Here is a 23,185-nt window from a genome sequence, read left to right as displayed (position 1 = left end):
TAAAACCCTAGGCAAGGAGAAGATTCCAGAATACTCCTGTTTGGGAAAGATAGCATGATTCCCAGTCCAACTTAGCAAAATCAGAAAGTTACCTTCCCCCCCCCCCCCCCAAACTGGCTTGCTTTGCTTCATTTTCTCTTTAGAGGAACATTTTCTTCTGAAAAATTGTCTTTTTCTTTCTATAGCAGGTCAGATCTGCAGTTGGCATAGAACTGATACCTCAGCCAGTGCAAAAGTGGGCACTAAGCTATCCTCCCAATACCCTGCTTCACCCTCATCCCCCTCACCTTGGATATCTTTATATTAGAAGGATGAGTTTTGCTACCGTTCATTGCAAAACAGGTAGCCTGACACAAACTTCTGTGTTACTTCAAAGTATTTCTCTGGTAAACTGCTAATACTCTTACTATTGTATCTATTGATCCACGTGGGGTGAAGAATATACTCTTCCTCACCCTAAAATGCTTTTTTCAACATTTTGAGATTTTTAGCCAGATACAGAAAAACTTCCTTCTAGCTCATCTTCAAGGGATTAGTTTTGTTTTATAGCTGGAGAATGAAGTGACGTACTTATAATCTGTTATCTTCCCTGTTGATTTTCCCTCCTAGAAGAGAACTAGCAGATAGAACTCCCTATGGAAATAAATGTGTTGTAATTAACACTTTCATAGAGGATGTCAGTAGGATAATAAAAAACCAAACCTACCAAGGCAATTTACTGTGTTGTATGACAGCTTGCTCACACTATCTGCCCTTAAAAAATATTTTAATCTGCTGAAACTGAAAAAAAACCTATTGATAATTTTTATGCCATTTTGGAAAACTGGAGAAGAAATTGGACTGTGTTATAGATAGTGAAATAAATAAATAACTAAATAGTCTGGTAAATAAAACATAATAATGAATCTGAAATGGAAATACAGTCCAGCCATTAACTGCATAGATGTATTCTGGCTGCAATGACAGACTGTACATGGCCACGTGATGGCAGCAGAGGCTGAGGAATTAGGGGTTTTTCTACCTTAAATTGCAGGTAAACAGGACATCAGAATACCTGAAGTTCCCAACTGATTCTTCAGGTTCTATAATAAATACATCAGATGATACAGATCTGGACAACTTTTTTTCCTTTTCACTTAAAAACATGTGGAATTTTCATCAGACCAGATACTTCTGTGGAGGGTGATTACACGCTTTTCATTTTTAAAAAATGGCATTTGGGGCAATAAATTTCAATAAAACAATCATCTCATTTGCCAATATTTCCATCTTTCTTCCTCAGTTAGTTGACTTAGTCCCACCCAGAGGAGTAGAAATATTTGGAGAAAAACAAGGTAGTTGCTCACAAGTTTTTCCACATGAAAAAGTTTGCATTATAAAAAACCCATTTCAAAAAACAGTAGAAAAATTAAATCTAGAATGCCTTCAGTTTTTAGGAGGAAGTCTGAGAAAACTGCTGGTTCCAATATAGAGTCTTGAACTGTGTAAGCAGAATTTTTGGGCTCAGACTGGTATAGATTCATAAGCTCCATCTCTGTATTTTTAAGACGAAACTATAACCCAGTCAATATATGTAAACTAGATGCTGTTTCTCAGCTCTTAGGAAGCTATTTATATATCCCTCCATATGACATATTCTGAGAACTCAGAGAATTTATGGCAAGACAGTAAACAAAAGCTCAAAACTCCATGATTTAATAGTCTTGTCAAGAAGTTGAGAATTTTTTCTACTAAACCATATAAAAGCAGACTTTGCACATGGTATTTTCTTCTGGAATAGGTATCGTCCCCTTTCTGCATTGCCTATTCCAGGTCCTACATAGTAAGTTCAGCTTTAATCAAACAGGATAGCGCAGAAAAACATCTATCGAAGTGTTTCTTCAATACATATGAATAATTATATTGGGATTCCCTGATGCATGGCATTTTGCACAACTGAAAGGCAACCAGGTAGAGGTTAGGCAAGCAGCTCTCTGTAATGGCTTAGATGAACAGGAGCATGGACTGGATGATCTCTGAAGTCCTACATCCTGTGACTCTATGGCAAGACAGTTTTTCTTTATAACTGCTCTGTGGGGAAGTATGTAGCTAGAAGAGGAATCACATAGTTCTTATTACCTCTAGTAAGACTTGGGTGAAGGATGGTAAAGACATCTGGAAAACAGCTGTGGGTTGTCTTGAGAGAAACATTTGCAGAAGGCAAGGAGAGAACGTGTTTTTAACAGCTGCTCTTATAGAGAGCCAGTATGCTCTCCAATAATAACAAGGAGTTTAAGGGAATGTCATTAGGTTAGGCACAGCACTGAAATATGCATAAACCAGAGGTCTTCTAACATGGTCCCTTGCTGGATTGCTCTAATACAGCAGGAAGTAGTGGGAAAGAGCATAATCATAAGCTGCCGAATGGTGTGACTCAGCAATACATATAATTTTGGGTAGCCAGAAGGGAACCAGTTGTGTAGGTTGTTTTTTTTTGTGCATCGCGATTCTTGCACTGAATGTGTATTAACAAGTCTTTGTGATTACAGTTAGATGCACCTAAAGCACTGTGGATTCCCTTCTTCCAGCCTGAGATTTCTGCTGTGTCCTGACTACCTGAGGTATTCAGAGTGGGCACTAACTCATAACACAGGCAGCAGCAGTTAATTATAGCAGCACCTCTTCAGGTAAATAAGGGCTTTGGCAGATGAGCTTTGGTTACTTCTGCTGTAGCAGCTTAAGATATTGCTGCTCTGTGACGCTGCCCTGCCAGTCTCCTCCTGTAATACAGATGGCAGAAAAGAATATAGGTCCGTGCCTCTGCTGGTGCTGGGTTTGAGCAGGGTTATAAATTTGTATGATTTCCAGATTGTAGATCCAAAAAGCAAAAAAATTCCTACCAAATCCAGTAGTGAGGTTTTAGATAGCTCTTTTTCCCCCAATTTGAGGATTCATAGATTAAAATTACCTGGATTGTGAGCACATGTTGGCTCTAAGAAATATAAAATAGTCATTCTGTGCAATGAGTTTGGAGGGGCATAGGGAGTATGCGGGTTTAGGAGACGTACGATAAGTTCTCAGCATTCATCAGGAAAAGAGAACAGACCCGTCTAGGGGCCAAACACTTGTTGGAGACAACTGAAAATGCCAGATGCATTTATGCTATGTAAAGCCAACCAACCAACTAACCTCCTCCACCTCTGAAAACTCCTAAATCAACAAGAGTTCTTCAGCTGGAAATGGAACATGGGTTCTTTCCTTGCACAAGTTGTGTCTGCTTTCCCAATGTAAACAAAATGCTGATGCATATCCACAAAAATTTTGTATCAGTCACTTTCTTGCCACAATATGTTAATGGGATTCAACATCCTATGGGATCTCCATCTTGTTTATACCTTTGCTCTTCTTTCACTTTATTTCTAACCTTGCTTCAGTTTCTCTCCAATGCTGTTTTTCCATTTTGCTTCTCGCAATTTGATTCGTCTAACTCCATCTTTCTGCGAGTCAAATAGCCTTCAGGAGCTTGCTCTAAATTAGCTTCTTTTGCATGTTGCTCTAGTACTAATTTCCATGCTGATATCTGCTCCTGTGGCTGATAAGAGAAAAATATTAGATAGGACCACTAAATGTCCAGTATCACTTGAAAATAAATCTTTCCCCAAAGCTTTCGTGTCCTCTGTTGTCTCTTTTTAAATCTACACCTGAAACCGGTATCTATTGGTTATATTGAAGGGTAATTATGATAAAAAGCTTCAAGAGCTGAGGACCTTTTTTCCTTACTGATTGGTTAAATGCCAAGCAGGTGTACAGAATAAATAATACAATGTATGATTATAAAAGATAACACAAGAAAAAGATTGGGGTTCTGGAGAATCCAGTCATTGCATTGTAGTCATTGACTACATAGTCAATGACAATTTTGTGACTTCCACAGCTTTGTGGCCATGTAGGGCTCTTCTATACACAATATCTAGAAGTGACAGGAGAAGAGAATTCAGAAATAAGTCACCAAAAATATAGTCACCAAAAAATGAATATATACTTCTCAAGATTAGTCTATTCACTCTTTTATTTTCTACTGCACCATTAAAATTATATGAGCCTGTATATTTTGAGCTATGGAGGACTCTCTCTTTGTGGTTACGGGAGCATTCACATTCAGCCCAATAGATGCTGGGTCCTAGTTATTTCCTGCATTCTCATGTGTATAAACCACAGGCACCTAAGATAACCCAGGCACCTTCAGGGATTCTGTTTTTTGTGAGTAAATATGCTGATAGAAAAAGCAGGTGAGTAGGAGAAGCAGGAGCTGTTAGGATACAGAGAGCAGGAGTAGCCAGAAGGATTATCTGAAGAGAAGCAGCTCTGGGATAATATTTCCACTCATGCACTGGCACTGAACTAGAGCAGCAGGCTCTCTTAAGGTTTATAACTTAAGAGACATCTTTCTTGGAAAAATTAATGTAAGGGATGAACTCTTCTGATTGTCTCCAGGAGAACTGTCATTAATTCTGATCTCAGACTTTGTTGGTTTTCCTGACACATATTTCCCGGTTGCAAAAAGCCTTTTTTATCCAGCACCAGTAATAGAAAACATGTGCTCTGGGTTATGCTTAGATAAGCATGAACCTTAAACTTGCCCATAACTATCAAAGTGTGAAAAAGTAGAATCAGGCAGTTGGGAGAATTATAATCCTAGAACTTTTGATAGATTAAGAAGGCAAACACTCTGAACCCCCCAAAATGTCATGCGAAATTCTGCGATGTGTTATACGTTTTTAAGCACAATCAAATGCACTAACAAGCTAGTACAAGCTGTGGTGGCTTTTGTATGGGGAAAAAGTATCTGCAAGGAAACCCAAACTGCCTAACAATTGCATGCTTTTCTAGGGTGGTATCTGCCTGTGTTTTGAGGTTTCTACTGGAGGAGTTGAAATCAGACACAGTGTTTGGGAGTGGCTACTGTGAGGGTACAATTTCATGTTTAAGGCAACACTCTTTAGTCTTAGTATGGGTTAGGAAAGAATGAATTATGTGAGGAATGTTATGGTAGTCTGGTGGTTACATGTTCATATTATGCTGCTCTGCTATACATATTGTGAGAAAACTACACAGGAGAAGTCAGGAAATGATCTCATAGACTCTTCCAGTCATATTAATAACCACAGAGATGGAAGAAAGCACAAAAAGAGTAAGACTATCCAGGATATGAGGGTAGCTGGGCTGCCTTTTATCAGACATTTCCCTGTTGACTAAGAAGTGGTATTCTTTTGACTGTTCAGACACGTCTGTCATTTAAAATGGATGCTTTTAAGAAACTCAACACAGAACATGCCTAGAAAGACAAAAAAACAGCAAGAGCACCGTCTTTTTAAGAAAAGAATCATATCCTACATAAGATTACATAGGATGTATGGAGTTAAAGGAAATCCTTGAATATTGTGAAAGTGAATATCATTCATACTTGCTTATGAAGAGGGTAGTTTATGAAGAATCATATTCTAGATATGTGCACAAAGTCTGAGTAAATATGTCTTATGCAAGGGATCTCCAGAGGTAGGAGGGATGGATGAAAATACAGATCCTACCCCTTCACTGCCTGGAGCACCAGAATGGCTGCCAAAAAAAGCTCCTACCCTACAGATCTTTTCTTTGCATTTCACTATCATTAGGCAAATAAAACCCTGTTAATCTGATCTTGATAGTGTGCAAGACTCATATCCCCAATTTGGAAAGAGAGGTTATTTCAGGGTACAGAAGTAACTAAAAAATGGGAAAAATGCAATATAAACTTATGTAAGCTAGATCATGCATGACTATGATAAAATTTCATTGATAACTCGTTCTTTAAATAAAGCCTATTTAGATTTCAGAAAAGCATTTAATATGGTTTATGGGGGAAATGGTTTGTTAATTTGAAGAAAAGAGGGGAGCAGTAAATCGGTTACCTGCTGTTTAGACAGCTGCTTAGTAACAGCTTAAAGGGGACATTTTGGCATGGAGGGAAATGGAGAAGGAAATGGCCACAATAAACATTTTTGATAGTATCTTTGCACCAAAAAAGAAATCAGTATTCAAACGCGATTGGCTCAGAACACACTTGCCTTATTATAACACTGGCGAAGAGGCGCATTACACAGGAAGAAAAGATGATCTGAAGGCTGGGGAAACAGAGCCACGCTCAAATATGGCCACGCAAGACGCACAGACGCACATCTGAAAGGGGATATGAGGCGCTTCCCTTCGCCCGGCGCGGGGCGGCGAGGCAGCCGTTGCCCGCGCGAGACCCCCTGGGGAGCAGGGGCGCCCGTTAACAGCCGTGCCCCCAAAGGAAACCGCCAGGCTGGCTCTTAAGCCGGCAGCGCCTTGCGGGCTCCCAGCACAGCCCCGCCAGCAGGGAGGAACGAAAGCTGTTCCCGCCTCTGCTCCCTTTGCCTGCAGCCGGCGCAGGCCCCGCAGCCGCCTCGGGGCGCGGGACAGGCGCTGTGCGGGCGGCTCCGCAGGTGGCGCTCGAGAGCCGCCCGCCGCGCCCGCGCCCGGGCCCCGCGGCTGCGCAGAGGCGGGCTCCGCCTGCGTCCGCCGGTCTCCCTGGAGCCGCTGCCATCGCGGCCGCAGTGCCCGGATGTAGCGGCGGGGCCGGCGGGAGCGCGAGCGGGCGCCGCGGAGAGCCCTGCGGGGCGGGGGGGCGAGTAGGGAGAGCGGGGCGCCGCGGGCGCGGGGCTCCGGCCCGCCGGCTCCCGCCGCCCGGCCGCACGCCGCCGCCCGGCAGGAGGCTCGCGCCCGCCGCCGCGGCCCCCGCGCCCCGCTTCCTGCCGCCGCGCCGGAGGCAGCCGCGGCCGCCCCCATCGGGGTCCCCCTTCGCCGCCTGCGGGCCTCGCTCCCCCTGCAGCCGCCGCGGGGCCCGGGCCCGCGGGGCGTCGCCGGGATGAGCAGCTCGCGGAACAACCGAGTGATGGTGGAGGGGGTGGGCGCCCGGGTGGTCCGCGGCCCCGACTGGAAGTGGGGGAAGCAGGACGGTGGCGAGGGCCATGTGGGCACCGTGCGCAGCTTCGAGAGCCCCGAGGAGGTGGTCGTCGTCTGGGACAACGGCACCGCCGCCAACTACCGCTGCTCCGGGGCCTACGACCTCCGCATCCTCGACAGCGCGCCCACGGGTGAGCGGCCCAGCCCGGCGGCGCCGGGGGCACCGGGCGGGGGGCCGGGGGGGGCTGGGGCCGGGCGCTGGGTGTTCCCCTCCTCGTTCGCAGCGTGCCGCTTTCCGTCTCGGTCTGGTGGGGTGGAAGGAAGCTGCCCTGCCCCCTCTCTTGGCATGGCTCTGCGTGGGCGTGTGTGTGTATAAAAAATATATGTAAAATAATGTGTGCGTATATATGTGTGTATATATAAAAATACACATACGCACACATATATATATTCTGAGTTATATAGGGTCGTGGGGAGAGGAGAAGTTGCCCTGGGACTTTCAGACCGGGCTACACAAAACAAGAGTGATCTGCCACAGAGAACAGCCTTGCAATATGTTGCGGGGGGCAGTGGAAGAAGGGGGCTGAGAGGGTGGTATCTCCGGGTGTTGTTGATTTTTATCCCCCCCTCTCCCCCCACCATCCTTGGGTTTATGTTTTGGAGTTTTTTCGCAAAGTGGTAACAGCCATTCTGAGGCAAGTGTAGGGAGGGTGGAAGAAAAAGGGGTGTAGCACCTTTTTGCCAGAGACGATTACGTTAAAAAAGTGGTTGAAGTACTGTTTTGTCTTGTAACGTGTGTGTTTTGCCTTTTATCTGCGTTGCAAGACCTGCTGTGGAATAGCAAAGCAACTGCAAAAACCATGCATTCATTCTTTTAATTTCTCGGCTGCTTGATATTTAGGCTTTAAATTCAGTCGATTTAGACAATGGATTTAGATCACTGGGTTTCATTCTCTTGTTATTCTGCACTGACATTACGCGGCAGTATTGGTGTTGCAAACACTGCAGGGAAATGTTCCTTTTAGCACCTGTTTTACAGTTAAAACTTTTTTAAAAAATACTTTGTGCTGGTAGGTTTCATCAGAAAAATGCTTACTTGGTTTTGGGCCTGGCAGGATTGCCTTAATAGTGAGGTGATTGGTCGGGTTTGTTGGGATACTTAGATACATACTGTTTTCATAATCTGTTTTTCATTTAGAATATGGTGGAGAGGAGAGACCATCTTTCAGCCAGCTATGTATAGGGTAACAGAAAGGAAAATTATGGTGATAGGCTGAAGCTAACACGTTTCTGAAAAGGCAGAATTCTGAAATTCATTCTAGTTAATTACCCCAGTGTAGCTAAGAAAATCGTATTGGTCTTGGTGAACCTTTGAGATTTTTTTTTTTTTCTCTCTCTCTATGTCTGACTACTTTCCTCTCCCCTGTTTTCTTGGTTTGGTTGTTTTGGTTTGGGAAGGTAGATGTTATTGAAACTTCAGCTGAAAATCTTTTTGAAATGGACCTTGGAACAAGAGGTTAAGAGTAGTCTTTGAAGTCGTGCTTCCTTGTGTTGCAGATGCCTAGGCTTTGAAACTTTACCTGCATTTAATGTCCTGTAGAAACCAGTGGGACTACTTCTGCTTAAAAATAAACATATGCATAAATGTTGAATATGAGCCTTGAATGCTCATTGTTCTTGCTCTGCTTGACTTGTTTGCAAGCTGATGGTATCCTGTTAACAGCATCTGGAGACCTACACTTAATACTCATTTTTAAGTCCTGATTTTTTTTTCTGGTGCTTTATAATTCCTTAGTCCATGTATTTTTTTCTATATAGGAATTACAGGAATTATAAAGACTAGTCCTTATAATTTTCAGTTATGTTTATACTTTTGCGTTATAATTTTAATTTCTGCTTCAGGTAGGACTATGTATATTGCTTTGGGGAAAATTCATAGACACAGCTTTTTTCCAGGCTTTGCAAGTGGTATTTCTGTTCCTGAGGTTTTGGCCAATGGGTGTGCAGAACTGCTGTATGGAGTTACCTAGAGTTGCGTTTGTCTAGAGGAATGGTTCCCTGGAGATAGGAAGAGTGGAAATCCATAAAGAAGCAGTAGCAAAAGGGAAGCACTATACTCCAGTGGAAAGTTAATGGGACTAGGATGCTGTCAATTTGGACTGAAATCTTGGTTTTATTGCTGAATTGATTTGTAATCTTGGGCAAATCGCTTCCCTCCTATAGATTTCCACCTTTTGTATTTGGTTGCTTGTTGTCTGGGGTTAATGATTTTCCACTGTTTAGTATAAGGGACTCTGCCTCTAGATGGTATTTTGATACTATCTCTAGGGCATCTAGATAATTTTGATATAAATAATTATAGGAAAAGTGGGATTAGGTGACAGGAATTCCTAACTGTAGTATTCATAATGAACCTGTTGAACAAAAATGTGTTATAAAATATGGGGGGGTGTCTTTTGTTCTTTTTGTTTGTTTGCTGATAATTAGCACAGAGTTAACTCAAACCTGGATCTTACAGTTTAAAAAAGCATTTTTCTCTTTGGCTAATAAATTTACAGTCAGAACATGAGTGTAATTTTATAGTGAAAGTAAATATAGAAATACAGCAGTAGAAAACAAAATTAGATTGTTTATTGCTGGGAGCGCTTTTTATTAGGTATGCAAAACCAGACATGATTCTAAGCTCTTAAAAATGGTGCTGCTTCAATGAATTTGAAGCATGTACTGTTAAAAACAGTAGTGATGCACCAGGAGCCCGCTGTGTTAAACGAGTAGTGTTTGTAGTCTGTTCTCTCTTTTTTTAAAGTAGATGTTCATACGTGTATGTCTATACATATATAAACACACACATATATATGTGCATTTTGCTTGATGCAAGAACGAAGTTTTATCGACTAAATGAGGTACTGTTCTTACATTTTAATAATTGTAGGCAATAATCACAATTGCAAGACTATGTAGACTTTTCATAAAGATTAAATAATGTTAGTACAAACATTTTAGGTCTGTCTTCATTAAAATAAAAATTAATAATTTATGTAGAGTATCTCTTGTTACCTATTTGCTCCAAGCACAGTCATCTGAGTAAAGAATGATTTCTGAAATGAAGTTTTGTTTGTTTTTTTTTCAGTGATCTGTACCAAGCTAGTTGTATTAGTTCGGCCACTTTTGCCTATTGGTGGTCACATTTACGTTGGCCAGCATTTCTTTAAGCAAGATAAAGGGACTGAGAGAGGTTACTAAACTAGGAATGTAAAAAGAAAGGAAATTTCAGTTAGACCCTGCGGGTGAGCTCCTAAAAGGAGTATGTGGTGGGATGGGATGCATTAACAGTATCCTGTAGCAGTCAGATTGCTTACAAGTAAATCCATGCCTTTTTGTAAAATAGCCTTTTTTAAGACCTAAAAAGAGAACCAGGTGGTCTTGAAAATCCATGTTTTCTGATAGTGTTGGGAAAAAAAAATATGGAAAGGAGTAGTTTCTGAGTAGCTGAACAGAAGCTACAGCTTTATGTCAAAGCAAGAAAGATTAACAGGAAAGTATAGAAAACCAAGCTTTATATTTAAAAGGGAAGGCAGTCTCCTGCGAAAGGTGAAGGCTGTGCAGTAGCATATTATTGAAGAGCACTCCTGGCTGTTCATGTAATACTCATGATCGTTGCATAAAAATTCTGTGTTTATTCTCTTTCTGAAGATGTTTTCTACAAAGCTTAGGCAAAAATTAATTTGTCATCTCTTTCCTCTTTTGTATGGTTGGTTCAAAGTAACACTGTTGTTTTCCTGCTTAAAATATTTATCTAATTATGCTTGAGTGAGGGGAGCTGGAGAAGGAGCTGGCATCAGGGAATGGAGTCTTGACGTGGAGCCATCCCTCGATTAAAGCGAGCACATGTCTGGTTTCAAAAGCTCTTTATGCTGGGTTGTGCCCAGGTTAAAAATTTAGCCTGTGTCTGTTGCAGATCTGATTCCCTTTCTCTACTGGTACTGGTAATTCGCTGTAACCTGAATAGTTGTATAAATCATCATGAAATCATAAATGTCAAAACATCTTAAAAGTACTGAGCCTTGGCTGAGTTATTCTATATATTTGTTTTACTCTTGCTTTTAGTCCATCAGGTGTAATTTAAGACAAATTGTATTAGTAAGGATTTTTTTTTAGTGGCTACTTGTAAATACTAACAAAGCCCCTTAAAGCTGAAAATCTGATAGTCTCATGAGCAGTGGTACTTCTGAAACGTGTTTTTTATGAACATGTCCTTTGTTCTCTAACCTTCCTGCCCTTCCCCCATTTCTCCTGCACAATAATCCTCTCCCTCCTCGCGTATCTTGTGATACCCTTACCAGACAAGATAGGGCACATACTTTGGTGAGGCTGGAGTCTCTCCTATGCAGTGATCGCTCAACTGGCTGCCACCAGATACACTGTTTAATAGATGAATTGTGTTTATGGGGGCACTGATTTGAGTTTTCCCTTCTTGTTTTCCCCAGATTTGGTTTACCTCTGAGATTTCTTGTTTTGCAGTTTGGCTGGGGTCTGGCCATAGCTTCAAAATTATTTGGAGTGGAAGAATGGGAAAAACAAAATGTCTATATTGCTTTTTAAATTGGTATGTAAACAAATTAATTTTATAAGTAGTTTATGGTGTCTCTTGCCTGATGGGAGTATTACCATTATAATACGAAGGCTTTTTTAGCAAATGAGGGGCATGAATCCATTGGAAACCAGCTTTTACTGGTTCTGAGAACTAATTATTTAAATTACTGTTAACTTTTGCTGTGCTTAACAATTAGTGATGTGGATACTGCTTGTACATCTTGTTTTACTATTAGAATTTGGTTCTTTTATTGGAGAGTTGTATATTGCCACTTTTGAAAATCTCTCTAATACAAAAGAAATTAATTTCTAACAAGTTAAATTGGTAATTTGGACAAGACTGCTTCTATCTCACTTTGCAGCTTTAAGAACAACCATGGGTTTAAAAACTTGTAGGAAAGGCTGTAAAATTGATTTATAAATAAGTGATGGCAGAGGGATTGTGGCCTAAGTAATCCAGTGAAGATATGAGAATAGATGAAAGTGAAAATGACCATGGTAGGGAGATAGGTAAGAAAGGAATATGATATGCAAAGAGTAAAAATATTAATGATGGGTCAGGAATACTGGATTTTATGGTGTACTGATGTTGGAGGGAAGTTATTTAAAGGTAGCTATGCATGGCAGAAGTGTCCATCTCACTACCTAGCTTTCCCCCCCCCCCCTTTTTTTTTTGGTCAGATATGGAAGATGATACAAAAAATGTTTCATTTTGCAATACCCTGTTCTTAAGATAATGCAAAAATTAAACCTCCAAATATTCTTCAAAATTTCTTATTTTAGGGAACTAAAGTGTTCTTCTAGTTCATAGCTGACCAGCTGCACTGCTGATGTTGGAATTCTGACGTTCTGATGGTACTTTAATGTATTCTAGTGGTTTAATGAAAGCATTCTTTCCTAATGTAAACTGTATAAAGTTTGTGTTTCTCAACCTTTTAAAAATAGCCTTTCTTTCAAAGAGCAGAAGCAGTTTATATGATAGATACAGGTTGCATTTAGAATAGCACTTTAGTTTGGCCTCAGAGCCTGCTCTTGATCCAGTCTCCTGAGTGTTCCTGCTTACTGTGCTTTGGTTTACATCACAGCATGGTTTCAGAGTGCACAAACTGGTTTCCTTTTTGATGAAACGAAACTGAAAGATGTGATCCCAGTGCTGATGAGCACTCAGTCTGTTGGGCTAGACCAGAGCTAGTCTGAAATACTGTCCTGTCTCCCTTCCTCCCCTGAAGTGTGTGTAGTGTGAACGCCAGGTCCCAAGTGCTGAGTTTTGATGTATAGATTAACTTCTACTTCACCACCATGTTTGCTTAGTGTCATGGTTCTAATTGTTTAATTTTGTCTTCAGATGCCCGTGTACCACTTCTAATATGTAGGTTAGCTGAAAAAATTCATTTTTTCAACCTTCTTTAAAATATACTAGTGATTTAAATAGTATGTTTGGTTTGTATTATGAATATGTTTAAGGGATTAGGTATCTTATTTTATCATCTGGCAGTAGCACCTTGTTTCAGCTTATTTTTTAGCAGCTGAAGTTAAAGCTCTCTCTTAGTCCACTGTCACCAGAGGTATTCAAATCTGTTTCTCCCTTCAGATTTCTAATGCAGTGGTTAAGCTTTCTGTAACTGGATTACTTGCCAGCTCCTGACCTGCAATGATTTCTTTGTTATGCCAACAGTGTTTTGTAGTACTGCAAAGAACTGGATTGGGAAACTAATTCAGCTGAATATTTTTCCTTCTGGCTGTTTTTCAGCCTGATATGTTTCTTGATTCACTTTACAACTCACCCCTGCAAACCCTTTTGCTGGTAAAATGGAAAGAATGGAGCAGGATGATCAGGCGAGGCATGGACTTACCAAAGTGTGTGTTGCTGCTGGAATCATTTATATGGGAGTGGGTGATGAAAGCGTGCAATTACTGGGACAGTGCTCAGGGATCCATGAGGTGATGTGACTCTCTCAATCAGATTCTAAACAGAAGATATGTACAGTTCTCTTTGCAAGTCCCAGCGCTGTATTCACTAACATGACTTTTGAACCAAACATCTTTTTACATGTTTTTCTTGATGTTTCCTAAGGAAAGTTTCCAGCCCCTGAGTTTTTCCGCAGCAGCTTCTGCCTCACTGACTTGCAATGTTTAGTTTTTATTTAGGTCTGCCATGAGATGACCTAATTTTGCATTATATGACTCCTGGTTATGCTTTTCTTTTGCCCTTTTTCCTTACTGCTTGCACAAATTTAAAGATCCTTCAGGCTCCTAATGTCGTGGCCGTTTTACATCCAGAGTAAATGTGATTCTCAGCAAACTGTCTTCCATAAAGTTGAGTAACCATTTAAATAATTCCAAAGGTGTGTAACTGCTCTGTCGCTATGTGAAATACCATGTTTAGTGATCCACTTTATAAAACACCCCACCCAACCTCCCAAAACCCTACAACCCAAGCATTGTAACTAAGTAGAAACTTTAAGCAGGGCAACAAAAATAGTGACTAGTTATCCGTTTGAGTCCTTATAATGCATCTGCTCTTGAAGACTATCACACGATATGAATAGTATGGGACTATTTCACATAGCAGTGAGTCAACCACGTTAAGATCATAATACTATCTTTTGGGGTGTAGCAGATATCAACAGATACCAGATATCAAAGTCTCAGTGTACAGAATGAGAATGATTGCTTCCCCCTTGATGTTACCCCTGCATGTTGGGAGCAAGGTCATTGAGGGAGTGTGTATGTGGGGGGAAAACATGCATGGGAGATTTCCAAATTCTTGTTTTGTAGACTAATAGTGATTTTGGTTGTCATTGTTAGCAGCCAACACTTTTTAAATATAGATTTTTTTTTTTTAAGATATATGAGGTGTGTTGTCCAGCAGTTGGAGCTGGCAAATAATGTTTAGCTTATAGGAATTGTCCATGCTATGCCTTCAAAATTTCAGCATGGAATTTGTAGTCAAGATAGGAATGCCTTCTTAGTCATGAACTGCTCCAAGAATTAGTGATTATTAGTATAATATCAGAAGTTTCAGGGTTTTCATTGTCACCAAAGGCTATCCTTGGCTGCCCTGAAATGCTGCTCAGATCTCTGCAGTGATGTGTTCAGTCTTTGTTCCAAATGTGTTGTCTTTTCCAGCCTTAACTAAATACAGTTTTATTCCAGTGTTCATACATCAGGACAATTTTTAATCATGGGGCTGGAAATCTTCCTAAATACGTTTATAGTCAAGGCTGGAGGGAGAAACTTTCTTGGTTAGGAGAAATGACACACAAGGTGCACCATATGGTTGTGCTGCCATTTGGAAGGATCTCGACCGGCTGGAGAAATTGGCTGACAGGAATCTTGTGAAGCTCAGCAGAAGAAGATGCAAAGTCCTGCAACCAAGGAGAAATAACCCCATGCACCAGTACAGGCTGGAGGCTGACTGGCTGGAGAGCAGCTTTGCAGAAAAGGACCTGGGGATCCTGGTGGTCACCAAATTGAACGTGAGCCAGCAATGTGCCCTTGTGGCAAAGAAGGCCACCAACATCCTGGGCCACGTTAGGCAGAGTGTTGTCAGCAGGTTGAGGGAGGTGATCCTTCCCCTCTACTCAGCGTTTGGGGGGGGGGAGGCACCTCTGCAGTGCTGTGTCCAGTGCTGAGCTCCCCAGTACAAGAAAGACATGGACATCCTGGAGCAAGTCCAACAAAGGGCTGCGAAGGTAATTAAAGACTTGGAGCATCTGACATACAAGAAGAGACTGAGAGAGCTGGTACTGTTTAGCTTAGGGAAGAGGAGACTCAGGAGAGGTTGTCTTAATGTGTCTGCCTGATGGAGCAGTAAGGAAGACAGAGCCAGATTCTTCTCAGTGGTGCCCAGTGACAGGGCAAGAAGCAATGGGCACAAACTGAAATACAGGGTAATCGAACGCTGGAACAGCTTGCCCAGAGAGGTTGTGGAGTCTCCATCCTTGGAGATATTCAAAACCCAGCTGGACATGGTCCTGAGCAGCTTTGATTGGGGGGTGGACTATATGATCTCTTGAGGTGCCTTCCAAACTCAGCTATTCTGTGTTTCTGTGACATGGTCAGACAAGATTGTTCCTTCAGTTTTGCCTTTCAACTCTTGGTTTTTCTTCATGGCGGGTGGCTTAGCTGTTGAACACAGATAACTTATAAGTTTGTAGTGAATTTTGCTCTCATTTCCAAAAACAGCCCTTCTGGAGGGGATGAAAACCGTTCTTTTTTCCTTTCTATTTCCAGAGATCCGTGGGGGTTTTTTAGGGTGAGTGAGTGGGAGAGTTCTGTGTTACTCCAGCCTTTCAGTGCTCATTTTTTATCTTGTGCTATGTACTGACTGCCAGTACTTATCTCTTCTGTTGCCCAAATATTTCCAAACAGCAGCAGAATCTGATGTTTGTTTTTTTAATCTTGCTGCTGTTTATTGTATTCAAAATGCACAGAGTAAAAATTTCTCTGGCTGATCACTTGCTCAGCTGTAGCTTGGCAAAGCTATTAGAATGAGCAGACTTGAGAACTTGATTTCTTTTTTTCTTTTGTTTTTTTTTTTTGAAGGTTGGGAAGAGCACATGCTGGTGGATTACGTTTGGTTTATTATTGGCAGATTCTTTTTGAAATGGGTAACATAAAATAGTTAAACGCTTCAAAATGGTAGCATAGATTTTCATGAAGCTGATGCTCTCTGTCAAAGAGAGCTTAACTTCTCCCTATGTTTAAGTGAATAGAGTTTAAACGCCTATATTTTCTATTGTACAAAATGTGTAAATCAAACCAATGGTTCTCAAACACTCATACACAGTTGATCACTAGTTCTTTGTGGTGTATGATCTGTTGAGAGACTTATCCAGAGATGGAATTCCATATTTCCTGGATTTTTTTGGTACATACATTACTGAATGTTTAATTATAAATTACAGGATTCCTCATTTTCTTTCTCATAGAATAATCTCTGGGTATTTGTGTAGATAGAAAAAACCAAATGTAGCTCGTCAAATTTAACAGATGACAAGTTATTATAAAGAAAAAATTTTCAGAAACAGACTGGCAACTAGAAAAGTGAGGCAAATTCCTTGATTTCCCCTCCCCCCAATAATGGTGGATATAGGCTGATATGGTATCCTCATCAACTTTTCTTTACTGTTAACTTTTTATTATATGTTTTCAAATTATAATGCTGTACAGTGGAAATCTGTGTAATGTTGTAGCGATGCTGTTACAGTCTTTTCTTTTTTTCCTTCAGGTATCAAGCATGATGGGACTATGTGTGATACTTGTCGACAGCAACCAATCATTGGTATACGATGGAAATGTGCCGAATGCACAAATTATGACTTGTGCACAGTTTGTTATCATGGGGACAAACATCACTTGAGGCATCGTTTTTATAGAATTACTACACCAGGAAGCGAAAGGTAAAATGTAGCTTTTCCCCTGTGAAATTAAATAGGAACAGTCCATTGGGGTTAACTTCTATTACTGCAGATTTGGTTCCTGAAATTTAGATGGGATAAGCTAGTGGATTCAGGTGTAGATTCTGTTGCTGGTTCCGCCTCTTTGTGAGGGAGGATAAATGGATAAATAGACTTAAACTTTTGCGTCTGAAAAATGCATTAAATGTGGAGATTTAGAACGAAGTAGAGAAAGAAATTAGGATGTGATTATTCAGTTTCTAATAACCTCGTTGTGTGCTTCCTAGTTCTTGTGTTATCAGATAGCAGGTTTAAAATGAAGGCAATTATCTTTACACAGTGCATGATCACAACATCACCTGTCAGTGAATTCCTAAATGTGAAAGTTTAAATAGGTTCAAAAATGGTGTGGACAGATTGATGAATAATGTCCCTCTTGTAGGCTATTAAGAACATAACAATCTGGCGACAAAACCTCTGACTCAGACTCCTTAAACTGTTGACTACAGAAGGCAGAGCAAAGATGCTGTAAAGAGTCACTCTATCCTCACCTTGTTTTTCATGTGATTTTCTTATGCATCTAATATCGAAGTCTCTTAGAGAAGAACTGTGAACAATATGGGCCTTTAGGTTGTTCTTGCATAGCTCTTCTTGTGTTCTTTAGCTTGAATGACTTCTCTAAATCCAGAGTCCCCTCTGTCATGATTTGCCCACCTGCAAAGTGAGAATAGTGATATTCGCCCATTACTAAATACTTTGAGAGCATTATGTAATGACTACTTGTGCTATCAACTCTATGGTAGCTCTCTGGAATGACATGAAGTCATTGGAATTGTGTTTGTTGGACATGATACTGCTTTAAATGTGGCATGTGTACAACAGAACATTTATTTCTTCTTCTTGGAGAAGTAAGGTTTGCAAGTGTCATAATTTAGTGATGTGCTTTTATAGTTGAGGTAAATTGTTGGAGCACAAAAATGGAGTTCTCGTATTGTTTCATAGGGACTGTGTTTATTTTCTTAGACATTTGCCTTGAAGTCTAACTATGGCTAAAGCGCCCAGGTTAATGGCCTGATTGAAAAATAACTTCTGTTTTTTGAAATTTGTATTGGTAGGTCTAGTTACCAAATAGATATCATGAGCTTAGTGTCTAAATTATAATGTTGTAATGGAGAACAAAACTTAGATGTTGAATCCAAGAGTAGAAAGTGCTGGCTTGGTGCATTTAATAGAAAATAAGTAACAAAATACGAATCTGTTTTCCAATTTACTACCTTTTTTTAAAATCTCATTGCCTTTGAAAATACTAGTCAGTCTTTTTTCTTCATTTTCTTTTTAGCTGAAGGTTCCTTTATAATTAAGGAATCTGTTTTGGTGTATAGAAGATAAGTTTTAGCTTTGGAGATAAAATTCTATGCAACGTGTAGAACTGCAGGAAATCTTTTGCATCTTGACTCTTTCTCCCTATCTATGTTTACACCAGCTGATTTCTGTCTTGCAGCTCTTATTTAGAAGACAGCTTCATCTGCCAAGGAGCTGTTTCTTTTAGATCCAACTTAGCTGAGAAAAAATGATTAAATTTAGTTGTTTGAGGGAGGAGAAAGGGCAAAGCAGCGCAGTGGAATTTGAGGGATAGCTCATTAGAAAAATGGCAAAATGCATCTAATGACATTTGGATGAAGGAAAGCATAAGCTCTACTGATTTTGTTCTTAAGTCTGGGATGTCATATGGGCTGCATACCAAAGTAAAATGTGCCTTTTTTGTGTCAGGTTTGTAGATGTTGAGATATTTCTGAAATGCTGCTCTAAACAACATATCTCTTCGCGTTTTCTGTCACCCTTTTGTATTACTTAGATAAAATTTGCTAATATTTTGATGTGCTCTTTTCATTGATTCTAACAATTTGTTAACTTTTTCCTTGTCTGCCATCTGCTGGATGTTAAAAGTTGAGCAGGAGGGTTTTAACTTCCTGAAGAGGTCAGGAAACATTCAGAATTTCAGCTGAAAAATACTTTTGTCTGGCAACATTCTTATGGCATGAAGTAAGAAATCTGGTTGCACGCAGAATGGTGGCTTTTGAGATGACTGCAAAGGCAGGAAAATGTTTATCTCTGTTTCCATTTGCAATTAATTATTCATAAAGAACTGTTCTGTTTGGGCACTTTTTCTGTGCTGATCTATTTTGGTTCTGTTGGAGTCTGAGGAAAAGAGGAGGTTGTTTTAGGAAAATAGCATATTATTATAAAAATAAGACTGAGAAAATGGATGCTGATTATGTTGAATGAAATGTGCCAAGATATGTAAAAAGTATGTAGAGAGTAAACTCTTGTCACATGGAGGGGGAAAAGGTGCAGCTCTTCTACTTAATAGCATAATTCTGAATAAAGATAGAAGTACAGTTACAGGAAAGTAATATTGACCTAGGGATGCTTCTAAGAGAAACAGAAATGTTTTGTTTATAGAAGTCTCTGTTCCTTTACTGATGTTAATAATGTTGGTACAGATCTATTCCTAAGTTGCCTCTATTTGTAGATCTATTCATAGTAGGAAGTTTGAGGAAGAAATTTTCATTAGGATTAAAAACTTTAATTATAAACACATAATAATTCAGATTTAGGAAGAACTTTTTAATCTGGTGGGCTGCTGTTTGAGTTGAGAATGTAATGGAGGTGATTCACACACTGAAATCTGCATTTGTGGGGTTATTTTTGTTTCAAGATGTTCTCCTGTCCTCCCGCTTCCAAAGATTAATTTTGGACTTTTTGATACGGAGCTTTTATCATCTTGACTTTTTTATTTTTTATTTCCCCCCCCTTGGAACTTTAGGGTATTGTTAGAGTCTCGCCGTAAATCAAAGAAAATTACAGCAAGAGGAATCTTTGCAGGTGCCAGGGTGGTACGAGGAGTTGACTGGCAATGGGAAGATCAAGATGGCGGCAATGGGCGTAGGGGAAAGGTAAAAATAAAACTGGCTTAAATAAGATAATACATATCTGGATGTTCAGGTAATGCCCTCAGTGGCCTTTTTAATTAAAGAGTAAAAATATCATAAATTTAAAATATTAATTTTCTAGGCGTTTCTGGTTTGTATTCTTTAATGCTGAAGCATTTAGAAAAAGGAGGTGCTATATATTATGACCAATTAATTTAAATTTAAATTTGCATGTTTACGATATCAACATAACACTTTTTAAATGGGCAAATTTTTGTTCTGGTGGTTCTATTTAAGACTGGCTTGTAACAATAAGATCTTGGGTATGTTTCAGCATTACTGGAGAGCTGGTATAACAGCAGAGTTCTCAAGCATAGCCCTTCCCAATCAGTCACTACTACGTTCTGCAGTCTGACTGCTTGTGGGTCACCCCATTTGTGTATACCTGGCTCTAGCTTTCAAGTGCTTGTGCCCTGTATTTTTGTTTTTTATCTAATAATTATAGAGACTTTTCTAGTTTAAAAACAAGAACTTTGCAAGTGTTGGTTGCAGATATGAGGTCCTAAATTAGACAATAATATAATAAGTATTTTTGATATAGTTGTATAGGGAAAATGTGAAAATAATTGGGTTTATGGAGAATTGAATTGTTTGGAATGATATGTTGCTAATCATGACCTTTGCATATTTTCTACAGCTTACATTTCCCTAGAGAACAAATAGAGGATTGTTATAAGTGTGAACACTTATGGCAGGGAGAGTAAGATGTACTGTGACTTTTATCACCGTAAAAGGGAGATTTTAGGGTGAGAATTGAATGCCCTTATATCTAGGGGAACTGATATTTTAGTTACCTTTATTTTTAATAATATTTAAACAGCATTTAAAATAAAATGACAAGTTCCTGAATAAGAATGGCTATTTTATACCCTAGATAGGCTGTAGGACTTTGAGGATTTCATTTTGGATTTTATTGAGAGGAAATTACAAGTTTAAATCTCTTAAAACAACAACAAAAACCACCCATATCTTGCTTATTTACCCCTTGTTGCGAATTTGGCAGAATATTTTGAAACCTCTGAAACCCTGCAAAGTAAGAGCCTTATCCCGCATTGTCTACTTTATGTACTAAATTTGAGTTGGTGGGATTATTTCTGAGCTGAAAATGTGTATAAATGCATATTAAAAGTGTTTTCAAGATGGGTATAAACTAAGAAAAGGAACTACTAGATACCAGAAACAGCTTTTAAATAAATACCCAAAGAAGGATGAGAATGAAGACAAATTCTGGAAGTTGATTCTTTGAGTAATGGATGTGTTTTCCGAATTTGGTGTGCAGCCTCATAATTTCAGAAGCGTCAGGAAAAGTCTTTTTCACTTTCTTTTGCCCTTTTGTTAAACAGATTGGCACTGGAAATAAAATTTTGCCGTTAGGCACCAGGCATGTTAAACCAGACAAATTGGAGTGATGAAAATAGTTTTCATACTGTGGTGTTCCCCCCCCCCCCCCCCAAGGAAATATTTTTTCTAGCAAGAACATGTCAAAACAACATAAAGTAAATATTTACTTTACAGATTTCATTCTATATTTATGTAATTCTGTTAGCTACCAAATGCATAAAAGAAAAATAGGCCTACAAAATAAATATTCAGGCTGTGGTCATTATTAAGACAAGTAGGGAACACTTTTATCAAACAGAAAACATCTTCAGAATAAATTTTGGAAATTCAGTAAAATTGCTAAGTCCTACATTTGTCCAAAGGGATGAACAAAATTTTAAGTTTAAATGTGCTTCTAAATCTTTGTTATAGAATCAATTTTCTCATTTTTTTACAATTAAATAGGTAACTGAAATCCAGGACTGGAGTGCGTCAAGTCCACATAGTGCAGCATATGTTCTTTGGGACAATGGTGCTAAAAACCTTTACAGAGTTGGCTTTGAGGGCATGGTGAGTATAAAAAAAACACAAAGGGTAAAACTCTTGGTGGGGGAAGGGTAATGAGAATAACTTGTTGTGCTTTATTCTCTCCCTTTTGTAATACTCTGTCAGTTTGCGTGCTTTTAGTCAGGTCATTGTGCATACAGCTGTATAGATCATGCATATGTATTAGGAAGGAAGTCTGATCTGAGATTTTATTGAACATGCAAGTAATTTAAACTTTAGAGCTGGTTTCTGGCTGAGTACAGTAAATATTTACATTTTTCATACATGATATTCGTACTATGCTAATATTGTGCCTATATTAAAATTCACCAAAGCAAAAAATAGCATTTATTCATGAACTTTTAAAGACCTATATGTTTAACTCCTGAACTCTGAAGTTCGTTGTAACTTTGGTCTGAGTGATTACTGCAAGATTTGCAGGTTTTTAATTATGAGAAACACTTAAAATCCTCTTGTGATAATTTTTTTTGTCAATGAGAAGGTGATGAATTATTTTACAACCCTAATTTACTCTAGCATGAAGTTTTTCTTTTTCACTTCGTAGCTTCTAAAGCCACTACTACAGCTATAGAGAGAAAATGGGTCAGATTCTAGCATAAGTGCCTTCTGTTGCTGGTTTTTCTTACCCTAATGTGGGTCAAGGAAAGGTTACTTCAATTTTCAATTGCTATAACATCTTAATTAGTATTGTCTTTGCATCATTTCTGTTTGATAATGCAGAGGAAAGCCATGTTAACTTAACATTGGAACATCTTGTCAGACATACCAGTGATAAAATATAAAAGTCAACAGTGACCAGTCCACTTTTTTCAAAGTAAAATATTTTGCCTTATGGTATTGCTTATGAAGTTTGTTTATAATGTTAAAAAGACATACTAAATATTTTTCTTGCAGTAAATACATATTTTAATGTCAGGTTTAACAAAAGAGTAAATATCTTTAGTGCAGATCAGCTTTTTGATGCATGTCTTGGAAAATTCAGTCATGTATAGTTTCTTCAACAGTCTGAAACGGAATAAAATGTAAGTCACATGATCCTGTGAACTCCCTTCCAGTCCTGCTAGTTCTAAAGAAAATTTCTTGTATACTGGCAAAGGGAAAAGAAAGTTAAATATACTATTATGTGGTATAATATTATTAAACCAATGGTTAGTGTCTCTCCCCCCCTCCTCCCCCCTCAATATTTGAATGTGATGCATAAAAAAGGAGCACAACTACCAAGATCTAGATAGAGCAAGATACAGTTCAGCTGAACTTGTTTGTTGTGATTTCAGAGTTACTATGTTGAAATTTTTAGACTCTTTAATGCAGGAGATCATGCTAGAGAATTGTTAAAGATTCTTTCTGGCCTCAGAAACTAATAAGATA

At 39.3% G+C, this 23,185-nt stretch overlaps 1 protein-coding gene across 1 annotated transcript in view; it reads left to right on the top strand.

Moving 5' to 3' along the window:
* Positions 1-6,824: 6,824 nt before the first annotated feature.
* Positions 6,825-23,185, top strand: part of MIB1 (MIB E3 ubiquitin protein ligase 1) — an 84,197-nt gene continuing 67,836 nt past the window's right edge. Inside the window, exons 1-4 of the mRNA XM_067290027.1 lie at positions 6,825-7,133; positions 16,769-16,940; positions 19,765-19,894; positions 21,716-21,820. Coding sequence (XP_067146128.1) covers positions 6,905-7,133; positions 16,769-16,940; positions 19,765-19,894; positions 21,716-21,820 — 636 coding nt within the window. The 5' untranslated portion in view covers positions 6,825-6,904. The remainder of the gene's footprint in view (positions 7,134-16,768; positions 16,941-19,764; positions 19,895-21,715; positions 21,821-23,185) is intronic.

Source organism: Apteryx mantelli, chromosome 2 (assembly GCF_036417845.1).
Source record: "Apteryx mantelli isolate bAptMan1 chromosome 2, bAptMan1.hap1, whole genome shotgun sequence".
Lineage (NCBI taxonomy): Eukaryota > Metazoa > Chordata > Aves > Apterygiformes > Apterygidae > Apteryx > Apteryx mantelli.
Note: the sequence above shows the minus strand (reverse complement) of the source record. Positions and strands in the feature narration are given on the sequence as shown.